General features: G+C 47.4%; 1 protein-coding gene across 4 annotated transcripts in view; it reads right to left on the minus strand.

Moving 5' to 3' along the window:
• The window catches only part of TMEM266 (transmembrane protein 266), a 137,983-nt gene that overhangs the window by 17,683 nt on the left and 99,462 nt on the right, over positions 1–20,838 (minus strand). For all 4 annotated transcript variants that reach the window (XM_082452635.1, XM_082452632.1, XM_082452634.1 and 1 more), the window contains one exon: positions 10,570–10,759. In XM_082452635.1, coding sequence (XP_082308761.1) covers positions 10,570–10,759 — 190 coding nt within the window. The remainder of the gene's footprint in view (positions 1–10,569; positions 10,760–20,838) is intronic.

A 20,838-nucleotide genomic window follows, 5' to 3' on the forward strand; every position in this document is an offset into this window, starting at 1 on the left:
ACAAAAACAAACCCAAAACAATTAAGAAAATGGTAATAGGAACATACATATCGATAAGTACCTTAAATGTAAATGGATTAAATGCTCCAACCAAAAGACATAGACTGGCTGAATGGATACAAAAACAAGACCCATATATATGCTGTCTACAAGAGACCCACTTCAGACTCAGAGACACAAACAGACTGAAGAGAGGGGATGGACAAAGATATTCCATACAAACGGATATCAAAAGAAAGCTGGAGTAGCAATTCTCATATCAGACAAAATAGACATTAAAATAAAATAAAGACTATTACAAGAGACAAAGAAGGACACTACATAATGACCAAGAGATCAATCTAAGAAGAAGATATAACAATTGTAAATATTTATGCACCCAACATAGGAGCTCCTCAATTCATAAGGCAAATACTAACAGCCATAAAAGGGGAAATCGACAGTAACACAATCATAGTAGGGGACTTTAACACCCCAGTTTCACCAATTGACAGATCATCCAAAATGAAAATAAATAAGGAAACACAAGCTTTAAATGACACATTAAACAAGATGGACTTAATTGATATTTATAGGACATTCCATCTAAAAACAAGAGAATACACTTTCTTCTCAAGTGCTCAAGGAACATTCTTCCAGGATAGATCATATCTTGGGTCACAAATCAAGCCTCGGTAAATTTAAGAAAATTGAAATCGTATCAAGTATCCTTTCCGACCACAACACTATGAGACTAGATATCAATTACAGGAAAATTTCTGTAAAAAATACAAACACACGGAGGCTAAACAATACACTACTAAATAACCAAGAAATCACTGAAGAAATCAAAGAGGAAATCAAAAAATACTTAGAAACAAATGACAGTGAAAACACGACGACCCAAAACCTATGGGATGCAGCAAAAGCAGTTCTAAGAGGGAAGTTTATAGCAATACAATCCTACCTCAAGAAACAAGAAAAATCTCAAATAAACAACCTAAGCTTACACCTAAAGCAATTAGAGAAAGAAGAACAAAAAAACCTGCAAAGTTAGCAGAAGGAAGAAATCATAAAAATCCAATTAAAAAGAAATGAAAAAGAAATGAAGGAAATGATAGCAAAGATCAATAAAACTAAAAGCTGGTTCTTTGAGATGATAACAAAATTGATAAAACAGTAGCTAGAGTCATCAAGAAAAAAAGGCAGAAGACTCAAATCAACAGTATTAGAAATGAAAAAGGAGACATAACAACTGACACTGCAGAAATACAAAGGATCATGAGAGATTACTACAAGCAACTATATGCCAATAAAATGGACAACCTGGAAAAAATGGATAAATTCTTAGAAAAGCAAAACCTTCTGAGACTGAACCAGGAAGAAATAGAAAATATAAACAGACCAATCACAAGCAATGAAATTGAAACTGTGATTAAAAATCTTCCAAGAAACAAAAGCCCAGGACCAGATGGCTTCACAGGCAAATTCTATCAAACATTTAGAGAAGAGCTAACACCTATCCTCAAACTCTTCCAAAATATAGCAGAGGGAGGAACACTCTCAAACTCATTCTACGAGGACACCATCACCCTGATACCAAAACCAGACAAAGACGTCACAAAAAAAGAAAACTACAGGCAATATCACTGATGAACATAGATGCAAAAATCCTCAACAAAATACTAGCAAACAGAATCTAACAGCACATTAAAAGGATCATATGCCATCATCAAGTGGGGTTTATCCCAGGAATGCAAGGATTCTTCAGTATACACAAATCAATCAATGTCATACACCATACTAACAAACTGAAGGATAAAAACCATATGATAATCTCAATAAATGCAGAAAAAGCTTTTGACAAAATTCAACACCAATTTATGATAAAAACCCACCAGAAAGTAGGCAAAGAGGGAACGTACCTCCACATAATAAAGGCCATATATGAAAAACCCACAGCAAACATTGTCCTCAATGGTGAAAAATTGAAACCACTTCCACTAAGATAAGGAAAAAGACAAGGTTGCCCACCCTCACCACTATTATTCAACATAGTTTTGGAAGTTTTAGCCACAGCAATCAGAGAAGAAAGAGACATAAAAGGAACCCAAATCAGAAAAGAAGAAGTAAAACTGTCACTGTTTGCAGATGACATGATACTATACATAGAGAATCCTAAAGATGCTATCAGAAAACTACTAGAGCTAATCAATGAATTTGGTAGAGTAGCAGGGTACAAAATTAATGCACAGAAATCTCTTGCATTCATATACACTAACAACGAAAAATCTGAAAGAGAAATTAAGGAAACGCTCCCATTTACCACTGCAACAAAAAGAATAAAGTACCTAGGAATAAACCTACCTAAGGAGACAAAAGACCTGTATGCAGAAAACTTTAAGACACTGATGAAAGTAATTAAAGATGATACAAACAGATGGAGAGATATACCATGTTCTTGGACTGGAAGAATCAACATTGTGAAAATGACTATACTATGCAAAGCAATCTACAGATTCAATGCAACCCCTGTCAAACTACCAATGGCATTTTCCACAGAAGTAGAACAAAAAATTTCACAATTTATATGGAAACACAAAAGACCCTGAATAGCCAAAGCAATCTTGAGAAAGAAAAACGGAGCTGGAGGAATCAGGCTCCTGGACTTCAGACTGTACTACAAAGCTACAGTAATCAAAAAAGTATGGTATTGGCACAAAAACAGAAATATAGATCAATGGAACAGGATAGAAAGCCCAGAGATAAACCCACACACATATGGTCACCTTATCTTTGATAAAGGAGGCAAGAATATACAATGGAGAAAAGACAGCCTCTTCAATAAGTGGTGCTGGGAAAACTGGACAGCTACATGTAAAAGAATGAAATTAGAATACTCCTTAACACCGTATACAAAAATAAACTCAAAATGGATTAAAGACCTAAATATAAGGTCAGACACTATAAAACTCTTAGAGGAAAACATAGGCAGAACACTCTATGACATAAATCACAGCAAGATCTTTTTTGATCCACCTCCTAGAGTAATGGAAATAAAAACAAAAATAAACAAATGGGACCTCATGAAACTTAAAAGCTTTTGCACAGCAAAGGAAACCATAAACAAGAAGAAAAGACAGCCCTCAGGATGGGAGAAAACAAAGCAGCTGACAAAGGATTAATCTCCAAAATATACAAGCAGCTCATGCAGCACAATATCAAAAAAACAAACAACCCAATCCAAAAATGGGCAGAAGACCTAAATAGACATTTCTCCAAAGATGATGTACAGATTGCCACCAAACACATGAAAGGATGCTCAACATCACTAATCATTAGAGAAATGTAAATCAAAACTACAATGAGGTATCACCTCATACCAGTCAGAATGGCCATCATCAAAAAATCTACAAACAATAAATGCTGGAGAGGATGTGGAGAAAAGGGAACCCTCTTGCACTGTTGGTGGGAATGTAAATTGATACAGCCACTATGGAGAACAGTATGGAGGTTCCTTAAAAAACTAAAACTAGAACTACCATACGACCCAGCAATCCCACTACTGGGCATATACCCTAAGAAAACCATAATTCAAAAAGAGTCATGTACCACAATGTTCATTGCAGCTCTATTTACAATAGCCAGGACATGGAAGCAACCTAAGTGTCCATCAACAGATGAATGGATAAAGAAGATGTGGCACATATATGCAATGGAATATTACTCAGCCATAAAAAGAAACGATTATTTGTAGTGAGGTGGATGGACCTAGAGACTGTCATACAGAGTGAAGTAAGTCAGAAAGAGAAAAACAAATACCGTATGCTAATACATATATATGGAATCTAAAAAAAAAAAAAAAAGGTTCTCACGAACCTATGGGCAGGAAAGGAATAAAGATGCAGACATAGAGAATGGACTTGAGGACAGGGGGAAGGGGAAGGGTAAGCTGGGATGAAGTGAGAGAGTGGCATGGACATATATAAACTACCAAATGTAAGATAGATAGCTAGTGGGAAGCAGCCGCATAGCACAGGGAGATCAGCTCAGTGCTTTGTGACCACCTAGAGGGGTGCGATAGGGAGGGTGGGAGGGAGATGTAAGAGGGAGGGATATGGGGATATATGTATACATATAGCTGATTCACTTTGTTATAAAGCAGGAACTGACACACCATTGTAAAGCAATTATACACCAATAAAGATGTTAAAAAAAATAAAATAGAAAATAAAAACAGAACCAAAACTAAAAAGGAACAGATACAGAGGACTGATTGGTGGTTCCCAGAGGCAGGGGTTGGGGGTGGGTGAAATGGGTGGGTGAAAGAGGTCAAAAGGTACAAATTTCTGGTTATAAAATAAATGTCATGGGGATATGATACAACATGGTCACTATAGTTAATATTGTATTTTATATTTGAAAGTTGCTAAGAGAATAAATCTTAAAAGTTCTCATCACAAGAAATAAAATTCTGTAACTATGTATAGTGATGGATGTTAACCAGGCTTATTGTGACTCTGCAGTATATACAAATATCAAATTATTACCTAGTATACCTGAAACTAATATGTCAATTTTATATGTCAAATATACCTCACTGAAAGAAAAACAGCATTAAGAATTTCAAGAGAGTGACAGCAGAGCGCTGAACCAAGTTTGAGGCCCTCGGTGACTGCATGGGTCACCCCACCATAAAGCCAGTCCTGCTCAGAGAGTTTGAGTAACTTGTTCAAGGCCAAGTTGAGATTCAAACCCAGCCCTGAGTCTTAAACCCATGTCCTTCCCTCAGTACCACCCACACCAGCTCTGCCCTGTCAGCTGCCTCGCTGCCCAGTTCTAGTTCTACAGCTCTGGGGCTCCCCGGGGTCCCCAATGCCCCCCATCAGGCACACACATCAGGAGGCCAGTGATGGCAGAAACCCCAACTTGCCTCCATTGGCACACAGGCCCCTCCTCTCCCAAGGTTAAACACTGGTGCCAGCTCTGCGGGCCTGGTGCACCTCTGGGGGGGTTTCTCTGAGCGCTGGTGTAGCATGGGGGGACGCCGAGCCTCACTGTGATATATGGTGAAAGCTGCGGCACTCCCACCAGGGGCTGTAATTCATCAGTTATGGGTGAGCTTCAAGACTAATAAATTTGGGAGGGAAGTATTAATGACTACACAGAGGCACTGTGAACTTGGCAGGCCCCAAAGCCTGCAACTTTGCCACCTGGGTTTTAAAAATGATTTGTGCTGGAGCAAGTTTAAACAGAAGCTGGTCAGCATTAGTCTGACTGTGACCCGCTGGCAACTGTTGAGACTGCAGGAGCCACTTCTCCTGCCCGGGCTGAGGCTGGCACTCCCGCCCTCCAGGGCTGCCATCCCCCCTGGAGCAAGGCCCTCTCCCGAGGGTCCTGAGACTTATCGCTGTTGTCTGCAGGTTAATCCCCAGATGGTCTGTGTACTAGTGTGATATGGTGAGCCTCAGGGCCCTCGCTGGCCTGAAGGTCATGGTGAGCAATGAACGTTGACCTTTCTCCATCTCCAGCGTGGCCCAGAGCGCCCCTAGCTTGTCTAGCCATAATTTCTAATGTCATGGAAATCCCTCCCTGGACACAGCTCCTGGTCAAAGAGAGATCAGCTGGGGTGCCCTGTCTCCCTGGCCCATCTAAGGCTGTGAATCATGCGTGCCACTTGCTAGCCCCCCAGGCTTCTGCCCTCTGCCTCAGAGGCACTGCCTTTTCTATTGACAGCTCTGGGGGTTGGCCATCAAGTGGCAGACCAGGAATGCGCTGTGCTCTACTGAGTGGGCTGGGGCAGGCAGGTGGGCATCTAGAGAGCTGGGAGGTAGGGGGTGTCACAGAGACACCTGCTCCCAGGGGTGCATGTTTGTCATCTCTATGGGAGGCCTGAGTGCCTCGTTCAGACACGCCTCTAGTTTCCGGGAGGGTCAGCACAGACCCCATAACACCCTAGCTGGCACATGCAGCCAGTCACTTTCTCCCTTCTTATTCTGTGTCCCTCCACGTCCTCCTGGAAGTTGCTCACTATGGGGACTGAAGAGAGAGGAGGAACAGGGTGGAGAGGCAGGTGCTCAAAGCTTCATCGCACTAGAATGTATGGGATTATTTTAAAGGCTTGGTTTGTTTGCAGACTCTCTGACCCCAGATCTTGACTCCCTGTGAATCCAAATGTGGCATCAGGTGTCCAGGGTCTGGAGGTCATTGGCCGGGGGATAGCAACGGCCACGCTCTTATCTCAAGAGCTCAGTCTCCTGATGAGAGAGACAGAGAGGTGCTGCAGAATGTGTGGCTGTACTGGAGGTGCTCAGCTGAGCTCAGGTGTTTCAAGGTGGGCTCAGCGGAAGACAGAACAGCACCGGGTGGGCTCAAGCACCAGGCGAGCAGCTGCCATGGGCAGAGCGAGGAGGCTGACCACTAGGGAGAGCGAGGAAGCGGCTCGCCCAGCTCACTCTGCTCCATCAGGAGGAAGGGCCTGTGAGGGACCAGGAGACTGTAAACCTGCTCCTTCCATCCTTGGAAAGCAAGACCAAGTGGGCAACAGTTGCCACTGACTTCCAGGAGAACTTTCAAAAAGAAGATTCTTATATTCTTATAGTTTTGTTATATTCTTTTATTCTGGATTCCACAAGCACCAGCATGGGGAGGTGAAAGCCAAGAGTGTGGTTTTTGGAGCAGGCTATTGCCAGATGCCCCCTGAGCTCCGAGAGAAAACCCAGGACTGCAGGACCCACAGGGAAACAAGTGATGTCCACAAGCCTTATTGTGTTCTTCGATCAGTTATGGGCTTGCAGATTACATTCCATGCAACGGACTTTAAGGGGAGCCTGCTGAGGGCCAGGCGCAGTGGGCCCCGAAGATAAAGTGTGGGAGCGACCTGGCACACTCGGGGCCTAGCGGGAGTTCGTATAAGGTCTCAAGAGAAGGGCGTGGTGACTGGGAGCTCACTCTGAGACAGGTTTTAAGGATGAAAAGAAGTTTGGCAGGCAGGCCTGTCCTGCCAGTGAACAACATGTGGAAAGGCTCAGAGACTTACTACTGCGCAGAACACTTCCCAAAGGCAAAGATGTTTCACTCGGCTAGAGTGAAAGTGAAGACAGAGTGCAGACTGGAAGGAGATGAGATGGCGGGGGTCGGGGTGGGTGGCCAGCCTGGGACAAGACCATCAAGGGTTTTATATGCCACCTGTTATGAGTTGAGTCATTGTGTCCTCCCCCTCAAAGTCATATGTTGAAATCCTAACCCCCAGTACCTCAGACTGTGATTTCCTAATTTGGAAATGTGATTGTTGCAGATATAATTAGTTAAGATGAGGCTGGACTTCCCTGGTGGCTCAGTGGTTAAGAATCTGCCTGCCAATGCAGGGGACACGGGTTCGAGCCCTGGTCCGGGAAGATGCCACATGCTGCGGAGCAACTAAGCCCGTGTGCCACAACTATTGAGCCTGTGCTCTAGAGCCCACGAGCCACAATTACTGAAGTCCACACGCCTAGAGCCTGTGCTCCCCCACAAGAGAAGCCACCGCAATGAGAAGCCCGTGCACCGCAAGGAAGAGCAGCCCCCGCTCGCCGCAACTAGAGAAAGCCTGCGCGCAGCAACGAAGACCCAATGCAGCCAAAAATAAATAAATAAATAAATGTATTAAAAAAAAAAAAAAAAGATGAGATCATACTGCAGTAGGGTGGGCCCCAGACCCAACATGACTAAGGTCCTTATAAAATGGGAAATTTGGACACAGACACACACTGAGGGAGAACACCATGTGAAGAGAAGGCAGAGGTCAGAGTGATGCTTCTGCAAGCTAAGGAATGCCAAGGATTACCAGCAAAGCACCAGAAGCCGGGGGAGAGGCCTGAAACAGATGCTCCCTCACAGCCCTCAGAAGGAACCAACCCTACCAAGACCTTGATCTCAGACTTCCAGCCTCCAGAACTGTGAGACAGTAAACTTCTGTTGTTTAAGCCACCCAGTTTGCAGTACTTTGTTTCGGCAGCCCTAGCAGATACTAGCCAAGGTGTTAACTCAGGGAGTGACATGAAGGATTTATGAAAGATGACTGTGTGTGTGTAGGGGGGACAAAGGACTGAAGAGGGCACCTATGAGGGCAAAGCTGAGGTCAGGGAGCCAGGCGAGGTCCAGAGATAAGGAAGGCTGAACAAAGCAGACGGAAAAGGGGAATGTTTCACGATATATGTAGGCAGTAAAACCGGAAGGAATTGGTGATGAGTCAGGATCTACAAAGTCCTAGAAACCCGGAGTAAAGGCAGGAATCAAACAAGCTACAGCTGAACACAAATGAATGTCAAAATCCACACAGGGGGTACAGAAAGCACGCTGCCCAAGGATGGGCTGCAGGGACATGGGGCTCGACAGAGCCATGTGGGCCTGGGTCACCTGAGAGCTCAGGCCAGGCAGCCACCACAAGGCTCAGGAGCTTTCTGGCCTTGTCACAGGGGTCTTGGGTCCAGAAAAAAAGCAGGGGTGGCCCCTCGACACTCTGCCCTGGTCTTGCAGCTCCCCAAGAACTGTGTGACTGAAACACTGGAATGCTCAGGGAGGGGCAGGACAGCAAGAACTTGGAGAGCTTGTCCCCTGAGGACTGGTTGTGGGAGTGCAGGTGACAGTCTCTGGAGGAGAAAACACTCAGAGGCCAGTCTCCGAAAGGATATCTCAGCTGGGAGGGCACCCACCAGGCCTATATATAAAAGCTTCGTCCATGTGGGAGAGGTGGGTGCCGGGGGCGGACCTCAGCACAGCCTGAGGAAGAATTTTCTAACAGGCAGAGCCATTTGATGTTGGGTTGGCATGGGCTTCTCTGGGAGGTTCGGGGTACCTATTCTTAGAGGAAGGTAAAACTCTTGGCAGGCGTAATAGATGGAATTAGCATATCAGCTGAAGAGCTGGACTCAGAAGTCCTTCCTAGCCTCCAAATTCTATAGCTCTAAGGTTGGAAGGGCTCTCAAAAGATCATAATAGCAATCACCCCGCTCCCCAAAACCTGTTCACAGTGTCTTACAGCCTACAGAGCTTTCTCACATCCATCAGTTCCCCAGACTTCCTGTAAGGCAGATAGAGCTGGAGCGATGAGTCCACTTTGCAGAAGGGAACACTGAAGCCCCAAGTCACAGAGTCGGGGAGTGGCAGAGTCTGGAGCTCTGGCTTCCTGCTGCCCAACCTGCCCAGCCCTACCTGGCTGCCGCTGCCCTGGCAGGGAGCACACAGCATGCCAAGGCAAAGTGGGCCCCAGATCAAGCTGGAGTTTAGGATCCCACAGCCTCCCCCGGTTCCAAGCCCAGCACCTCCATTTCTTTTGTGTGACCCCATGAAATTCTCTCGACCTCTTTGGGTCTGAGTTTCCTCCTCCATATGAGAGAAAGGAGGTGTGAGGATGAAATGAAATCACACTGTAAAAAGCTTCTCTTGGAGGAGTTTGATGAATCTTAGTTCCCTTACCTTTAGGTAAAAAATGTGGACCCAAAAATGTATTCCGAATTATTAGGGGACATTGATACTTTTAAAAATATCTTGGTAAAGTGAAGAAATCCCTTAACCATCATTTTAGTGATAACATTTTCAGGTGCAAGTTGGGGCAGGGAGGACTCAGACACGAGCGTTCATGTTCAGGCTCCCAGGATTCCCCCGGGGCTCCAGCAAGACCACAGATCTCCCCTGCTGTGCCCCCTGAGCCGAGGCTGATTCCTGGCCTGAGCCCATGAGAACACAGTCTCTCCAAACCTCCCAAAGGCCCAAACCGGACACAGCTGCATCACCAGGTGAGGGTATTTTCACCCCCAATCACGAAATAATACCACCTGACATTTGCAGGACTACTTTGCAATTCTGGAAGCCACTTTCACCTGCTTCCTGGAGCCTCACAACAACCCTGTGAGGAAAGCTCAGCATTGTTCCCATTTGACAGCTAGTAAAACCAAGACCCAGAAAGGTTATTTCCCCTCTACAAGGTGACACAGCTGGTCTTCTACAGAGTATTCTGCCCTAGCGTATGGCCGGCACTCCCATCTCCACCAACATCACCTGCCCATCAATTTACTACCATCCCCAAAGCATAGGTTCTGGGTTGTTCTGGGCCCCAGGCCTGGACCTACTATCTGGGCCTTAGTGGGCTGGGCAGTCCAGTAGGAAAGTCCTAGGCATCTGGCTGGAAGCCTAGCTCTGCCATTTATTAGTGAGGCACCTTTGGACAACTTTTCTGGGTCGCAGTTCCTTCATCCATAAAGTAGGAAAGTCAAGCCTCCTGCAGGCGGTTACCACGAGGACTGGGGAAACAGTGCACGCAAAGCAGCCAGTGGCCCACAGGCATGAAATGAGCACACGCCACTGAGATCATGTCGAGGTCGGGTCAAGGGAGCTTACCTGAACGCTTTCTCCGATGCTCAGAAAGGTAGTCCCGGGGGCACTGATCTGAGGGTCACCACCACCGCCACTGCCACAATCGTGGGCCGAGATGGGGGCACAGTCCTGCCAGGAGGCGTGCTCCAACTCCGGGAAGCTGTGCACAGAGCCCTAGGGCGGGGGTGGGGACGGGGCTCCCCACGACGGGACTGGGGAGGCTGCGGGCGGGCTCACCTTGCGCGGGCTGCAGCTCCTCCACGATGCTCTCGTCCGCGGTCTCCTCGGCCCACGTGCCGGCCTCCACCACCTTGTAGCGGCTGCGCGGCTGGCTGAGCACGTGAGGGGCCTGCAGCGCCGCCTCGCGCTCGGCCGCCAGGTCCAAGTCCTGCTGCGCCAGGTGCGCCCGCAGCTGCCGTATCTCAAACTGCAGGAAAGAGCGGGGCGGTGGGTGGTGGGCAGCGCAGGGGCGGGGTGCGGGGCGTGGACCCGGCCCGAGCCCAACGTCTGGGCGCTTTGCTCTTGGGGGAGCGGGGTTGGAATGGGCTGAGCATCCAAAGGCTGGAGGGGGTGTTCCTTACAAATCTCCCAACGACACTAGTCGCAAGAGTCTCTGACGTTTCTGGAGCCTTTTCCGAGTAATAAAAAACATGTTCCTGTGTCTCACCTCGGATACTGTGTAGTCTGGCCCCATAGTGAAGACAAGATGGCCGTGAGAGGAAGCACAGCCGTGGTTTTCAGGAAGAGCATCGGAGGAAGAGGACTCAGGGAACGGGATTCGTTCTAGTTAGTTGCCTAAACGTGCCACCCAAGAGCCTTATTCTGGTGTCCCACACTGATGATTAGTGGAAGACGGGAAACCCCGCAATATCCAGGGTCAGTGTAACTAGCCGGTGGGAGCCCATCGTGGCTTACTGGGCTGTGCCTGACCCATCTGTCTTCCAGCAACGCCCATATCCCCTCTTCTAGGAGGTGTTCCGAGGGCTGGCCAGACTAGACTGGAGTCTAGTTGCAACCCTGCGGCTTACTGCCATGTGTCCTTGGTTTCCTTATCTGTAAAATAGGGGTAATCACTCCACAGAGCTCTCTGAGGACTTGAGGGCTTCATAAAGGCTTTGTAAAAAGCTGCACACATTTTTATTTTGGTTTCATTTTTTGTTGTTGTTGGGGAAGGTTTCCTAGAGAGGCTTCCAGATGCCTCTTGAGTTTGTGGCTGAGACGGCTGTTCACACACTGGGGCCTCCCTGGGCCATCTGGGTGAAGGCAAAGTTTGGGTCTGACACTGAAGGGCCTGGCTGTGGGCTCAGGAGGAAGGAGATCTTTCACTGCCACCTAGTGTTGCAAACACACATTGCATCGCTTTTGCATAACCCCACAACCTCCAGTCAAACCCCCAAAGGCCTGAAGCAGGGAGGCGGGTGGAGGAGTCCCAGGGAGTCCCCGGGCCTGAGCTTCCTACCTAGGAGATTACCTACTTGCCCATGATCCCAATCTCCAGCCCTGGCCCCTCCCTGCAATGTCAGATCACATCTCCAACTGCCTACCTGACAGCAACACAGAATTGGGTCACAGGTGTCACAAACTCAACCTAAACAGGACTCTTCACTCTATCTCCACACCTGCTCCTCGGGTGTTTTCATCTCATTTTAGCTGTATCTAAAAAAATGCAATCTCCTCCCTTGCTTCCGCACTTTCCCTTATCCTTGCCATCCAATCTGCCCTCAAGTCCAGCTCCCTAAGTGCTGCCCCAAGCCTGCCCACCTCCCTCCACCTCCACTGCCAGCTCTCACCTGGATGACTGCAGCCTTACAGCCCTCTACCATCCATTCGCCAACAGGGGTAAGAGGGATTCTCGTAAACCTAGATCAGATCATGTCACCCCCTTGCCCATAGACCTCAGGTGGGAGAAAACCCAAACTTTTACCCTTGGCTTACATAACAGGTACATGTTCTGGCTCTGCTTACCTGGTCCACTTCATCTCATTCTTTCTCCCTTTACCTCCCGCCGTGACACAGGCCTTCTCGTCATTCCTTAAACACACTAAGAGTGTGTTGGTCTCAGGGTCACTTTCCCAGGGACCTCTGGTCCCATATCACATGGCTGGCTCCCCCTCTTGGAGGCCTTCCCCGACCCCTGACCTAAGGCAGCCACCCAGGCACTCCATCACATCACTCTGTTTGAATTCTCTACATTGCACTTAGCACCTTCTGATATTTTTATTTATGTTTTATTATTTTTCTTTTGACAAAAGTGAAACACACAGTTGAAGCATTCACTAACACTAGGGTGGCCAGGCAGCAAACTGGCATCAGGGCCACTTCCCAATGTCAGAGTTCACAAATTTTGTCTCTGGGAACACTCAGGTTTTCCCAGAGTTCATCAGCCTCCTGCCTGAGGACACACCTCTGGCTGTCTCTGTGCTGGGAGCAGGGCAGGGAAATGGGGCAGAGGGTCCAGCCATTAGATGAAAGGACTTTCACCTAATCCTCATTTTCAGCCCTGCACCTCTCCCCAGGCCTCTGCCTCACCCAGTGCCCACCTGCAGAGTCCTCTGGTTCAATTTCTGCAGAGGACGAACCTCTTGCATCTTGTATGATGGGGGAGTGTGGTCTCCTGGCTGTGCAGAATTTGGGAGGGGATGCGGAGGGTTCAAATATTATGGGTACAGACTTCTAGCCAACCCCTCTCCCCTGTGGTCAGCTTCACATTCACCCCATTCCTCCCAAACTCTCAAGGGTACTGACGGGGGAATTAGCCCATTTCCCTCACTATCCACCTCTTTAGACACTTTAGTTATAGATTCTCCACTCTGCTAAATCACTCTTCATTTCCCTAAATCCACTGAAATCTGTATCCTCTTTGTCCTGATGGACAGGACTTAAAGAGTTTCTTAATTCTTATATGTTTAGGATTCTTTTCTTTACTATCATCTCGGTGGAGTTTGGGGAAACAGATCAGATAAATACGTGTGGTCGGTCACTTCAGCTGCAGTAGTGTGCTGGTATAGAAAAAAAGAGGCCTGATTTATAGTACATGCTAATCTCTGGTATAAATACTCCCACCATGGCCAATTTCAAACTACCAACATGATGTCATGCAGAATTGTGAAGAAATATGCACAGCTGGCTCTCACGAGTCAGTGAGAGTTCCAGCACACCACTGCCACCCTCACCCCTCTGTAAGAGCAGGGATATAGAATATAATCTATATAAGAATAGAATATAGAATATAATCTCTGTAGGAGCAGGGATCTTGCCTGTTTTGTTGCTTGGTACACAGAAGGCACTCGGTAAATACTGCTGAATGAATCAATAAATCAATGTGTGAAACTAGTCAGCTTAGCCCAGCTTTTTTCTGTGGTTTCAGGCTGAGCCCTAACTCCAGCCACAAACTGGGCCCCAACCTTAACCCAAAGCTGAGGCAAAGCCTGGGCCCCAACACTGAGCCCCGAGCTTGGTCACACATTGAGTCCCGACCCAAGTCACATACTAAGACCACATCCTGATCACACACTGGGCCCTAACTCTGGTCTCAGACTAGGCTCACACCTGGATCTCAACAACCCAGTACTCGAATGGGGCCACTGGTCTCAGAAAGTGAGAAAGCGAGGCTAGCTTATTATAGAATGGCCTTCTGTGCAGGGGGAGAGGGCTCGAGCCACCCTTCTCGCAGCAAGGTCTCAGATGTCACGTAGGGCCCATTAGGCAACCCTCCTTAGCTCTGCTGGGGCTGGGAGCCCCTCCTGCCCAGGCTGATCTGAACCTCCCATGGGCATACCCAGCCCACTTTCTCCAAGGCTGCTCATCAGGGCCGGCAGCCCTAGCTAATGGCCTCCTAGGCCACTCTGAACAGATGCATTATTGATAACTTGTAATTGATACAGAGCTGCCCATGAGTGTCCCACTGGAATTCAGTCCAGACGCCAGAGGCCAGGGCTTGTCCAGCCCCAAGCCCACATGTGCAGACATAGGCATGTACACTGAAATAAGTTCTAGGCTAGAAATATGAACCCGAGTGTATGGTAGTTCCCCCGTTCACTCCTTTATTCATTCATTCACTGAGAAGTCAGGTAAAGCATGGCGAGGGAAACGTTAAAATTGTTATGTGTATTGGAATGAAACTGCCTCTCCCAGCTTCACAGTGAGTCCTGGGTGGCCCCAGTGACAGGCACTGTCTGCTGCGCTGCAGGGAACAAATGTCCCAGGAGAGTTCTAAGGGCTAGCTCTGGGTGACGTTTGTGGCAGAGGAGGCACGGTGTGTCCGGGAGACAGAGACTGGGAGGTAAGAGGTGTTGGGGGAGGTCGGCAGGGGCCACACCAGGCAGAGCCTTGTAGCCATGGTAAGACACTTTGACTTCAGCCCTTATTTAAAGAGCAACAATATACCACTGAAATCTTCTGAACAGAAGGGTGGAGTGGTGGAGGTGGAGGAGTGGTGATTCAGATGAGCATCTTGAGAGGACGGTGCTGATAGCCGAGTGGGGAATGAATTGGACGGGGGTAAGCCAGGGCGGACATGGGAATACCAGCTGGGAGGCTGCTGCAGCAGTGCAGGCCAGGGATGACCAGAATTTGGGCTAGGGTAGAGACAGTGGAGATGAAGATGAAGACCATTTAGGAGGTAAAAGTGTCAGCATGGGCATGGACTGGAATGGGGGTGAGGGAGGAGGCAACCTGCTTTGGGGACATATTTTTACAAGCTGCATACCCAGAGGGTGTGGGGTGGCCGGATGCTCTGATCCCTCGCTCTGAGAGGGAACGGCTGACTCCTTACAGAGACACTGCAGATGGGCTAAATGGCTCTCAGCTCTGGTCACTGGCTGTGACAGCCCAGGGGACCGTCCGGATGTTCTAGCTGGGACCCTCAGAGCCTGGCTCCTGATTCCCATATGCTGAACATGGCCACATGTGCTTCCCCAGTTGATGAAGGGTGGTCAAGGGGTCCTAGGAGAGCAGGGCCTCTTCAGTCAGATGGGTGAACTGAGGCCCCGTGATGGGCAGGAGGCTTTTGTGCTGGGGGACAGCGTGGGGTACAGGCTAGGACCACATGGTGCATCAGAGCAAAGTTGGGCCCAGAACCCATGTCTCTGGCTTCCAGCCCCCCAGACCCTGTGTCAGGGAACTTGAAGCCTTATGGGAGAGATGGAAGTGACTCAGCTCAAACAGAACATGGGGGAGCTTGATGGTAACGGGGGGCCAGGAAAGAGCAGGAGGGCCCCCACGTGGGGAAAAAGCCAGGGCTGGAGGAGGAGCCTCAACTCGCAGCCCATCACCCCTCCCTCACTCTGGTAAGTCTCCTTTCCTCTTTGGGCCTCAGTTTCACTGTGTGTTCAATGAGGCTAACGGAGCAGCTGAATTCTGGTCTATAACAAGCTCTGTGCTGGCTCTGGAACTCTAACTGGGAGGGAACAAAGTGCAAGAGCCAGTTAATTCCTGGTGCTGTCTTCAGGGCCATCCCCTGTTCCTACGGAAATGCCCCACTGTCAGAGAGCCAACTCTTTAGAGAAAGATAACGTAACCCAGAACCTCTAAAATGCATCAACAATGCGTAGCGCACAATAAGAATTACTATTCATGCAAACAAGCAGGAAAAAGTGATCGATTATCAAATCATAAAGCAGTTAGAGAAAAGTATGGGAAAAGATGGACAAAATAGTTGTAGCATTTCAGTGGAGAAACAGAACCTATAAAAAGAATCAAATGAAACTTTTAGGACCTTAATACAATATTTGAAATTGAGCACTCAGTTGGATGGGTTTAACAGCAGACTGGACACAGTAGAAGACAGGGGTGTTGGACTTGAGGATAGGTCTATAGAAAAATATTAAAAGTTACAGCCAGGGATTTCCCTGGTGGTGCAGTGGTTAAGAATCTGTCTGCCCATATGGACACCAAGGGGGGAAAACTGCGGTGGGGTGGGGATGGTGGTGTGCTGAATTGGGCAATTGGGATTGACATGTATACACTGATGTGTATAAAATTGATGACTAATAAGAACCTGCAGTATAAAAAAACAAACAAACAAAACAACTAATACTAAACTTTCATTGGCTTATTTGTATGGAAATATGTTAATATAAATGTTTCAGACATTACATGAAATTTCTAAAAATCTTATATGTTCTGGTATAATGTTATAAGTCATAACTCTAGTTATTACTTTAAAATGTATATCTCAGAAATAACTAAATTTCCTTGTCAATTGCATTATTATGAACTTTCATCAAATCTTTAACCATGGTCATTTTTAAGTCTTTTGTCATTTACAGACAGTTCTGGGTGTACTGTGATGCTCTTGCAAATATGTTCCTATAAAAGGGTTTCATCTTCAAGGAATTCATGGAAAAGACTCTGACAAGTACAGGTTTCTGGTAACTGACTGTACTGCTGAACTGAATGAATAAGCATTTTCAGAACTCTAATGAAAAACTGATGAACTCATAAAAGTGCTAACAAAAGATCAAGATGAAAAAAAAAATTAATTACATGGGACTGAGTGAACTGATGAGGATGATTATAATTTTTGTGACTTTCTGTTTGAATTAAAAAAAAAAATCCCACAAGGACTCAGAGGCAAAGAATATACAAATCAATTTTCACTGCAAAGTAAAGGAGCTGTTACAGTGGAGGATTACTGGACTGAATGTCAGTATTATGACATAGCATGAGTGTTTTTTGTGTTTGGTAATTGCAATCATTGTTGCTTTTGTTGTGGTCATCCATTTAAAAAAAAAAAAAAAAAGAAGAATCTGTCTGCCAATGCAGAGGACACGGGATCGAGCCCTGGTCCGGAAAGATCCCACATGCTGTGGAGCAACTAAGCCTGTGCGCCACAACTACTGAGCCTGCGCTCTAGAGCCCGTGTGCCTAGAGCCCGTGCTCCGCAACAAGAGAAGCCACCACGATGAGAAGCCAGCACACTACAACGAAGAGTAGCCCCAGCTCGCTGCAACTAGAGAAAGCCCACGCACAGCAATGAAGACCCAACGCAGCCAAAAATAAAAATAAATAATTTATATAAAAAAAAAAGTTACATCCAGAAAAAGAAAAAAGAGAGAGAATGGGGGAACAGATAGGGTATAAGGAAAAAGTGAGGCATGAGTAGAAGGTCTAACATATGTAATTAGAGCTCCAGAAGGAGACTGATAGGATGGGACAGAAGTAATAAATAAATGATGGCCCAAAACTTTGCAAATCTAATGAAACACACCAACCCACAAATTCAAGAAACTCAGAGAACCCTAAGGAGGATAAATACAAAAATCCCACACCTAGAAACCCTATAGTCAAACTGCTAAACACAGATAAGGAGAAACACCCAGAGCACTCAGGCTCTCCAGGCTCACGTGGGCCTGGGCCTCTGGGAGAGAAAGGGCACGGTGGCTTTGAGGATAAAATGAAGCAAATTTTCCACTGGCAAACTGGTCCAGTGGGGAAAAAAAGACCATCCTGTGATTGGGAAGAAGGAAAGTGCAGTCACAGCCCTTCTTAATGCACATTATTAGCTAAGTATTTCTAATCAGATAACCTGACCAGATCTGCTGGGATCCACAGGGAAGCCCTCAGCGTGAATTACTGGAGTGAGTCAGGCCCCTTCCATTGGGCTGGGCTTTTAATGCATGCCCAGGCGGGGCCAGACCCCGGGGGCGGCAGGGTGGGCACACCCAGCCCATCTCTGCCTTTAATGGTCTGGTTTGTGAAGTACAACTGACAGGGCCTTGGCCTGATCAATGCACACTTTGGCCAGAAGCTCGATGGTATCTAATGCAATAGCAATAATTTTCTTCCATCCTATTAGTGCTGTCTGCACAGACTGCCCTGCCTTCAAACCCATCTGCTATTGGGATGGCATCCAATGTTTATTTCCATTAGTTTCACCATTGTTGGTAACAATAAAACTCAGGAGACAGTTGCAAACTAATGATTTAGGAGCAGGGTGAAGCTGAATTCGACCTTGGCCCCTTTCCATCCACTGTGAAGATGACTGGTAGTTGGCCATAAATTTAAATTATGGCAAAAGGATAACATAAGTTATTCCTCTGATGGCTAATTTTATCAGCTAAATAGGCTTGTCATTAAAGCTATCGGCTCTTTTACAAATCACTGCCCATGTTTAAAAAAAAAAAATTCACTTCCCACAGTGGGGATCTTGAATAATCTGGGTAACAAAGACTATTGTGCTGAGCTGGGGGCTTGTGGCCTCTGCAAGAAAAGAGGGGGCTCTCTGGAATGAGCCAGCATCAAGCGACACCCCCAGAGCCAGGAGAGAACCCCTTTCCTGCTGTTCTGGACCTGCTGAAGGGGCTGCTGGCCCTCGAAGGACAGTGGAGTGGACGCCGCCCCCCAACTGCCTCCAGCGGGAATGCCTATCGCTTAGGGTCCAGGTTATCGTCCTGTTTCTTCAGGAAACAGGCCAGGGAGACTTGCATCATCCAGGAAGGATTAATCATTGTGATGGTACCTCCTGCTAGTGGGAAGGGGGGAATGGAGGTAGAAACACCGTGAGCCTGTTAGGTGACGGTGCAGGTGACTGCTTTCTCCCTGGGCACTCAGACTACTTTTGTCAGCATCTGGTGCCTTAGGTGTGACTGTGTAACTGAGTCCTCCCACGAAATGGGGGCAGAAACAATGTCACCGCTTTCAGGCCCAGCCAGTAAAAAATCTTCTATGCACAGTTCTCCACCCTCCCTTTCTTAATCCCCTGGCTGAAGGGAGAAAACTCCAAACACTTAGAATAAGAAGGAGCCATGACATGGGAAGAGCCTGGAGACCAGAGTGACTGTGTGGAACAGTGTCCCTTCACCCCCTCCCCAAAGTAACTGCACTGGGCTGCGGCGTGGGTGACAAATGCGCTCCTCTTGTGTTCGGCCACTGAGATGTCTGGATTTGTTTAATGGAGCAGCTTGTGTTACTCATTCTAACAGTGACTTGTACAGATGCCCTATTTCTGGTATTTCTGAACTCTGAGTTCCACCCCAGCCCTTCCTTCCATGACACACAGTGAGACATTGGGCAGGCAGCAGCCTCTCTCAGACTCAGCCTTTCCATCTATAAAAGGATTAATAATACCTAGCCTGCCAACTTTGACCATCAAAGTCAAAATGAGCTAAAACACGCGGCAGTGCATTTGTAAATGGTCACCATTATAGAAATGATTTAGTATTATTTTTGTTCTCTCTCTTTTTTAACATTTACTGAGAGACTCCAGTGGGCCAGACTTTATATATTACTTGAATTAATCTGATAGTCACAGCATCCTTGTGACGTAAGCCTTGTTTCCTCCATTTTTCCAATGAGGATCCTGAGGTCCAGGGGTTAAGGGGGCTATTGGTGGAGCTGAGGTTAGAATCCCACTTGCTGATTCCCACGGTAAGAGGATGCTTCCCACCCTCCAAGCTGCCCCCGTACAGGACTCTTCTTTCAGAGACCACCGCCTGCCCCAGGTCTAAGGCTGACCTAAGGGGCTCACAGAGTTCCACTGGCCTTCTTGCTGGGCCTCAAGTCACCCTAGACTGAGCCCCACCTCCCTGGGTCTTTTGCCAGTGGTCTCAGGGTGGATGGTGCTGAGGAAGAAGAACTTAACTGGTCCCACAGGGCCCAGCAGGGGAGAGAAACAAACTTTGACCATGAGCTGAGTTGGATCGTATTATTTTGGACCAAAAGTTGTTGCAAGGCTTGTAGAGCAAAGTGCAAGTACAATGGGGACTTCAGAATGTGTTTTGGAATCAGAGCAAGGTCCTGGGCAGGGGATGTACTAAAACCTCAGAAGTGGTTTCTTAAGACAAGCTGGAAGAATATATCATCGCATTGATTTAACCACTGCATCTAAGACAGCTTTGATTTCTGAAGCAGCCAGTACAAAGAAAGAGACAAAAAGTTCCTACCACCTCTCTGAAGGACAGGAACTTGCACCCCACCTCTGGAATCCATCTGTGTACCAGAGAGATGAAAATTCTCCGCCTAAGAAAATCCTGGCTGGACGGGCAGAGAACAAAATCCAGATACAGAGCAAAATAAAAGTGAAAGGGAATGACCTTCCAGCCGAAGGACTGTTGAATGCAGGGGTCTGAGGCGACCTGCTTCCACCACAGAAATGAGCCATCTGGAAGAAGGCTGCAGAAGGTCAGCCAGGGCTTGGGAAAGGTGAGACTGACCAACAGAGGGTCCCCCTCCCTCCCCACGCCCCAACCCTGGCCCCTCTGGGCTCCTCTTTCCGGCTGGAATCTGCTAAGGATGAGGTGAGCCCAGTAGGCAGGAGAGATGAGGGAATGAGGGAAGCACTGAATCCTGTCTCCCTGTGAAGACCAGAAGGCCAGCGTGATCCAGGGGGAGGAAAGGACTAGAATGAGGTGTAAGAGACCCCTGTGCCATCCTGATCTCCTAACTGGCCTCAGATTCCTCCATCTGCCAAATCCAGGGGCCCCTCATCTATAACACAGGGGGGTTCTGGGGCACCTTGGGCGTGGCCTGTGCTAAGAATGAGATGCCATGTGGCACAGAAGATAA

This window comes from Balaenoptera physalus (assembly GCF_965194825.1).
Source record: "Balaenoptera physalus genome assembly, chromosome: 2".
Taxonomy (NCBI): domain Eukaryota; kingdom Metazoa; phylum Chordata; class Mammalia; order Artiodactyla; family Balaenopteridae; genus Balaenoptera; species Balaenoptera physalus.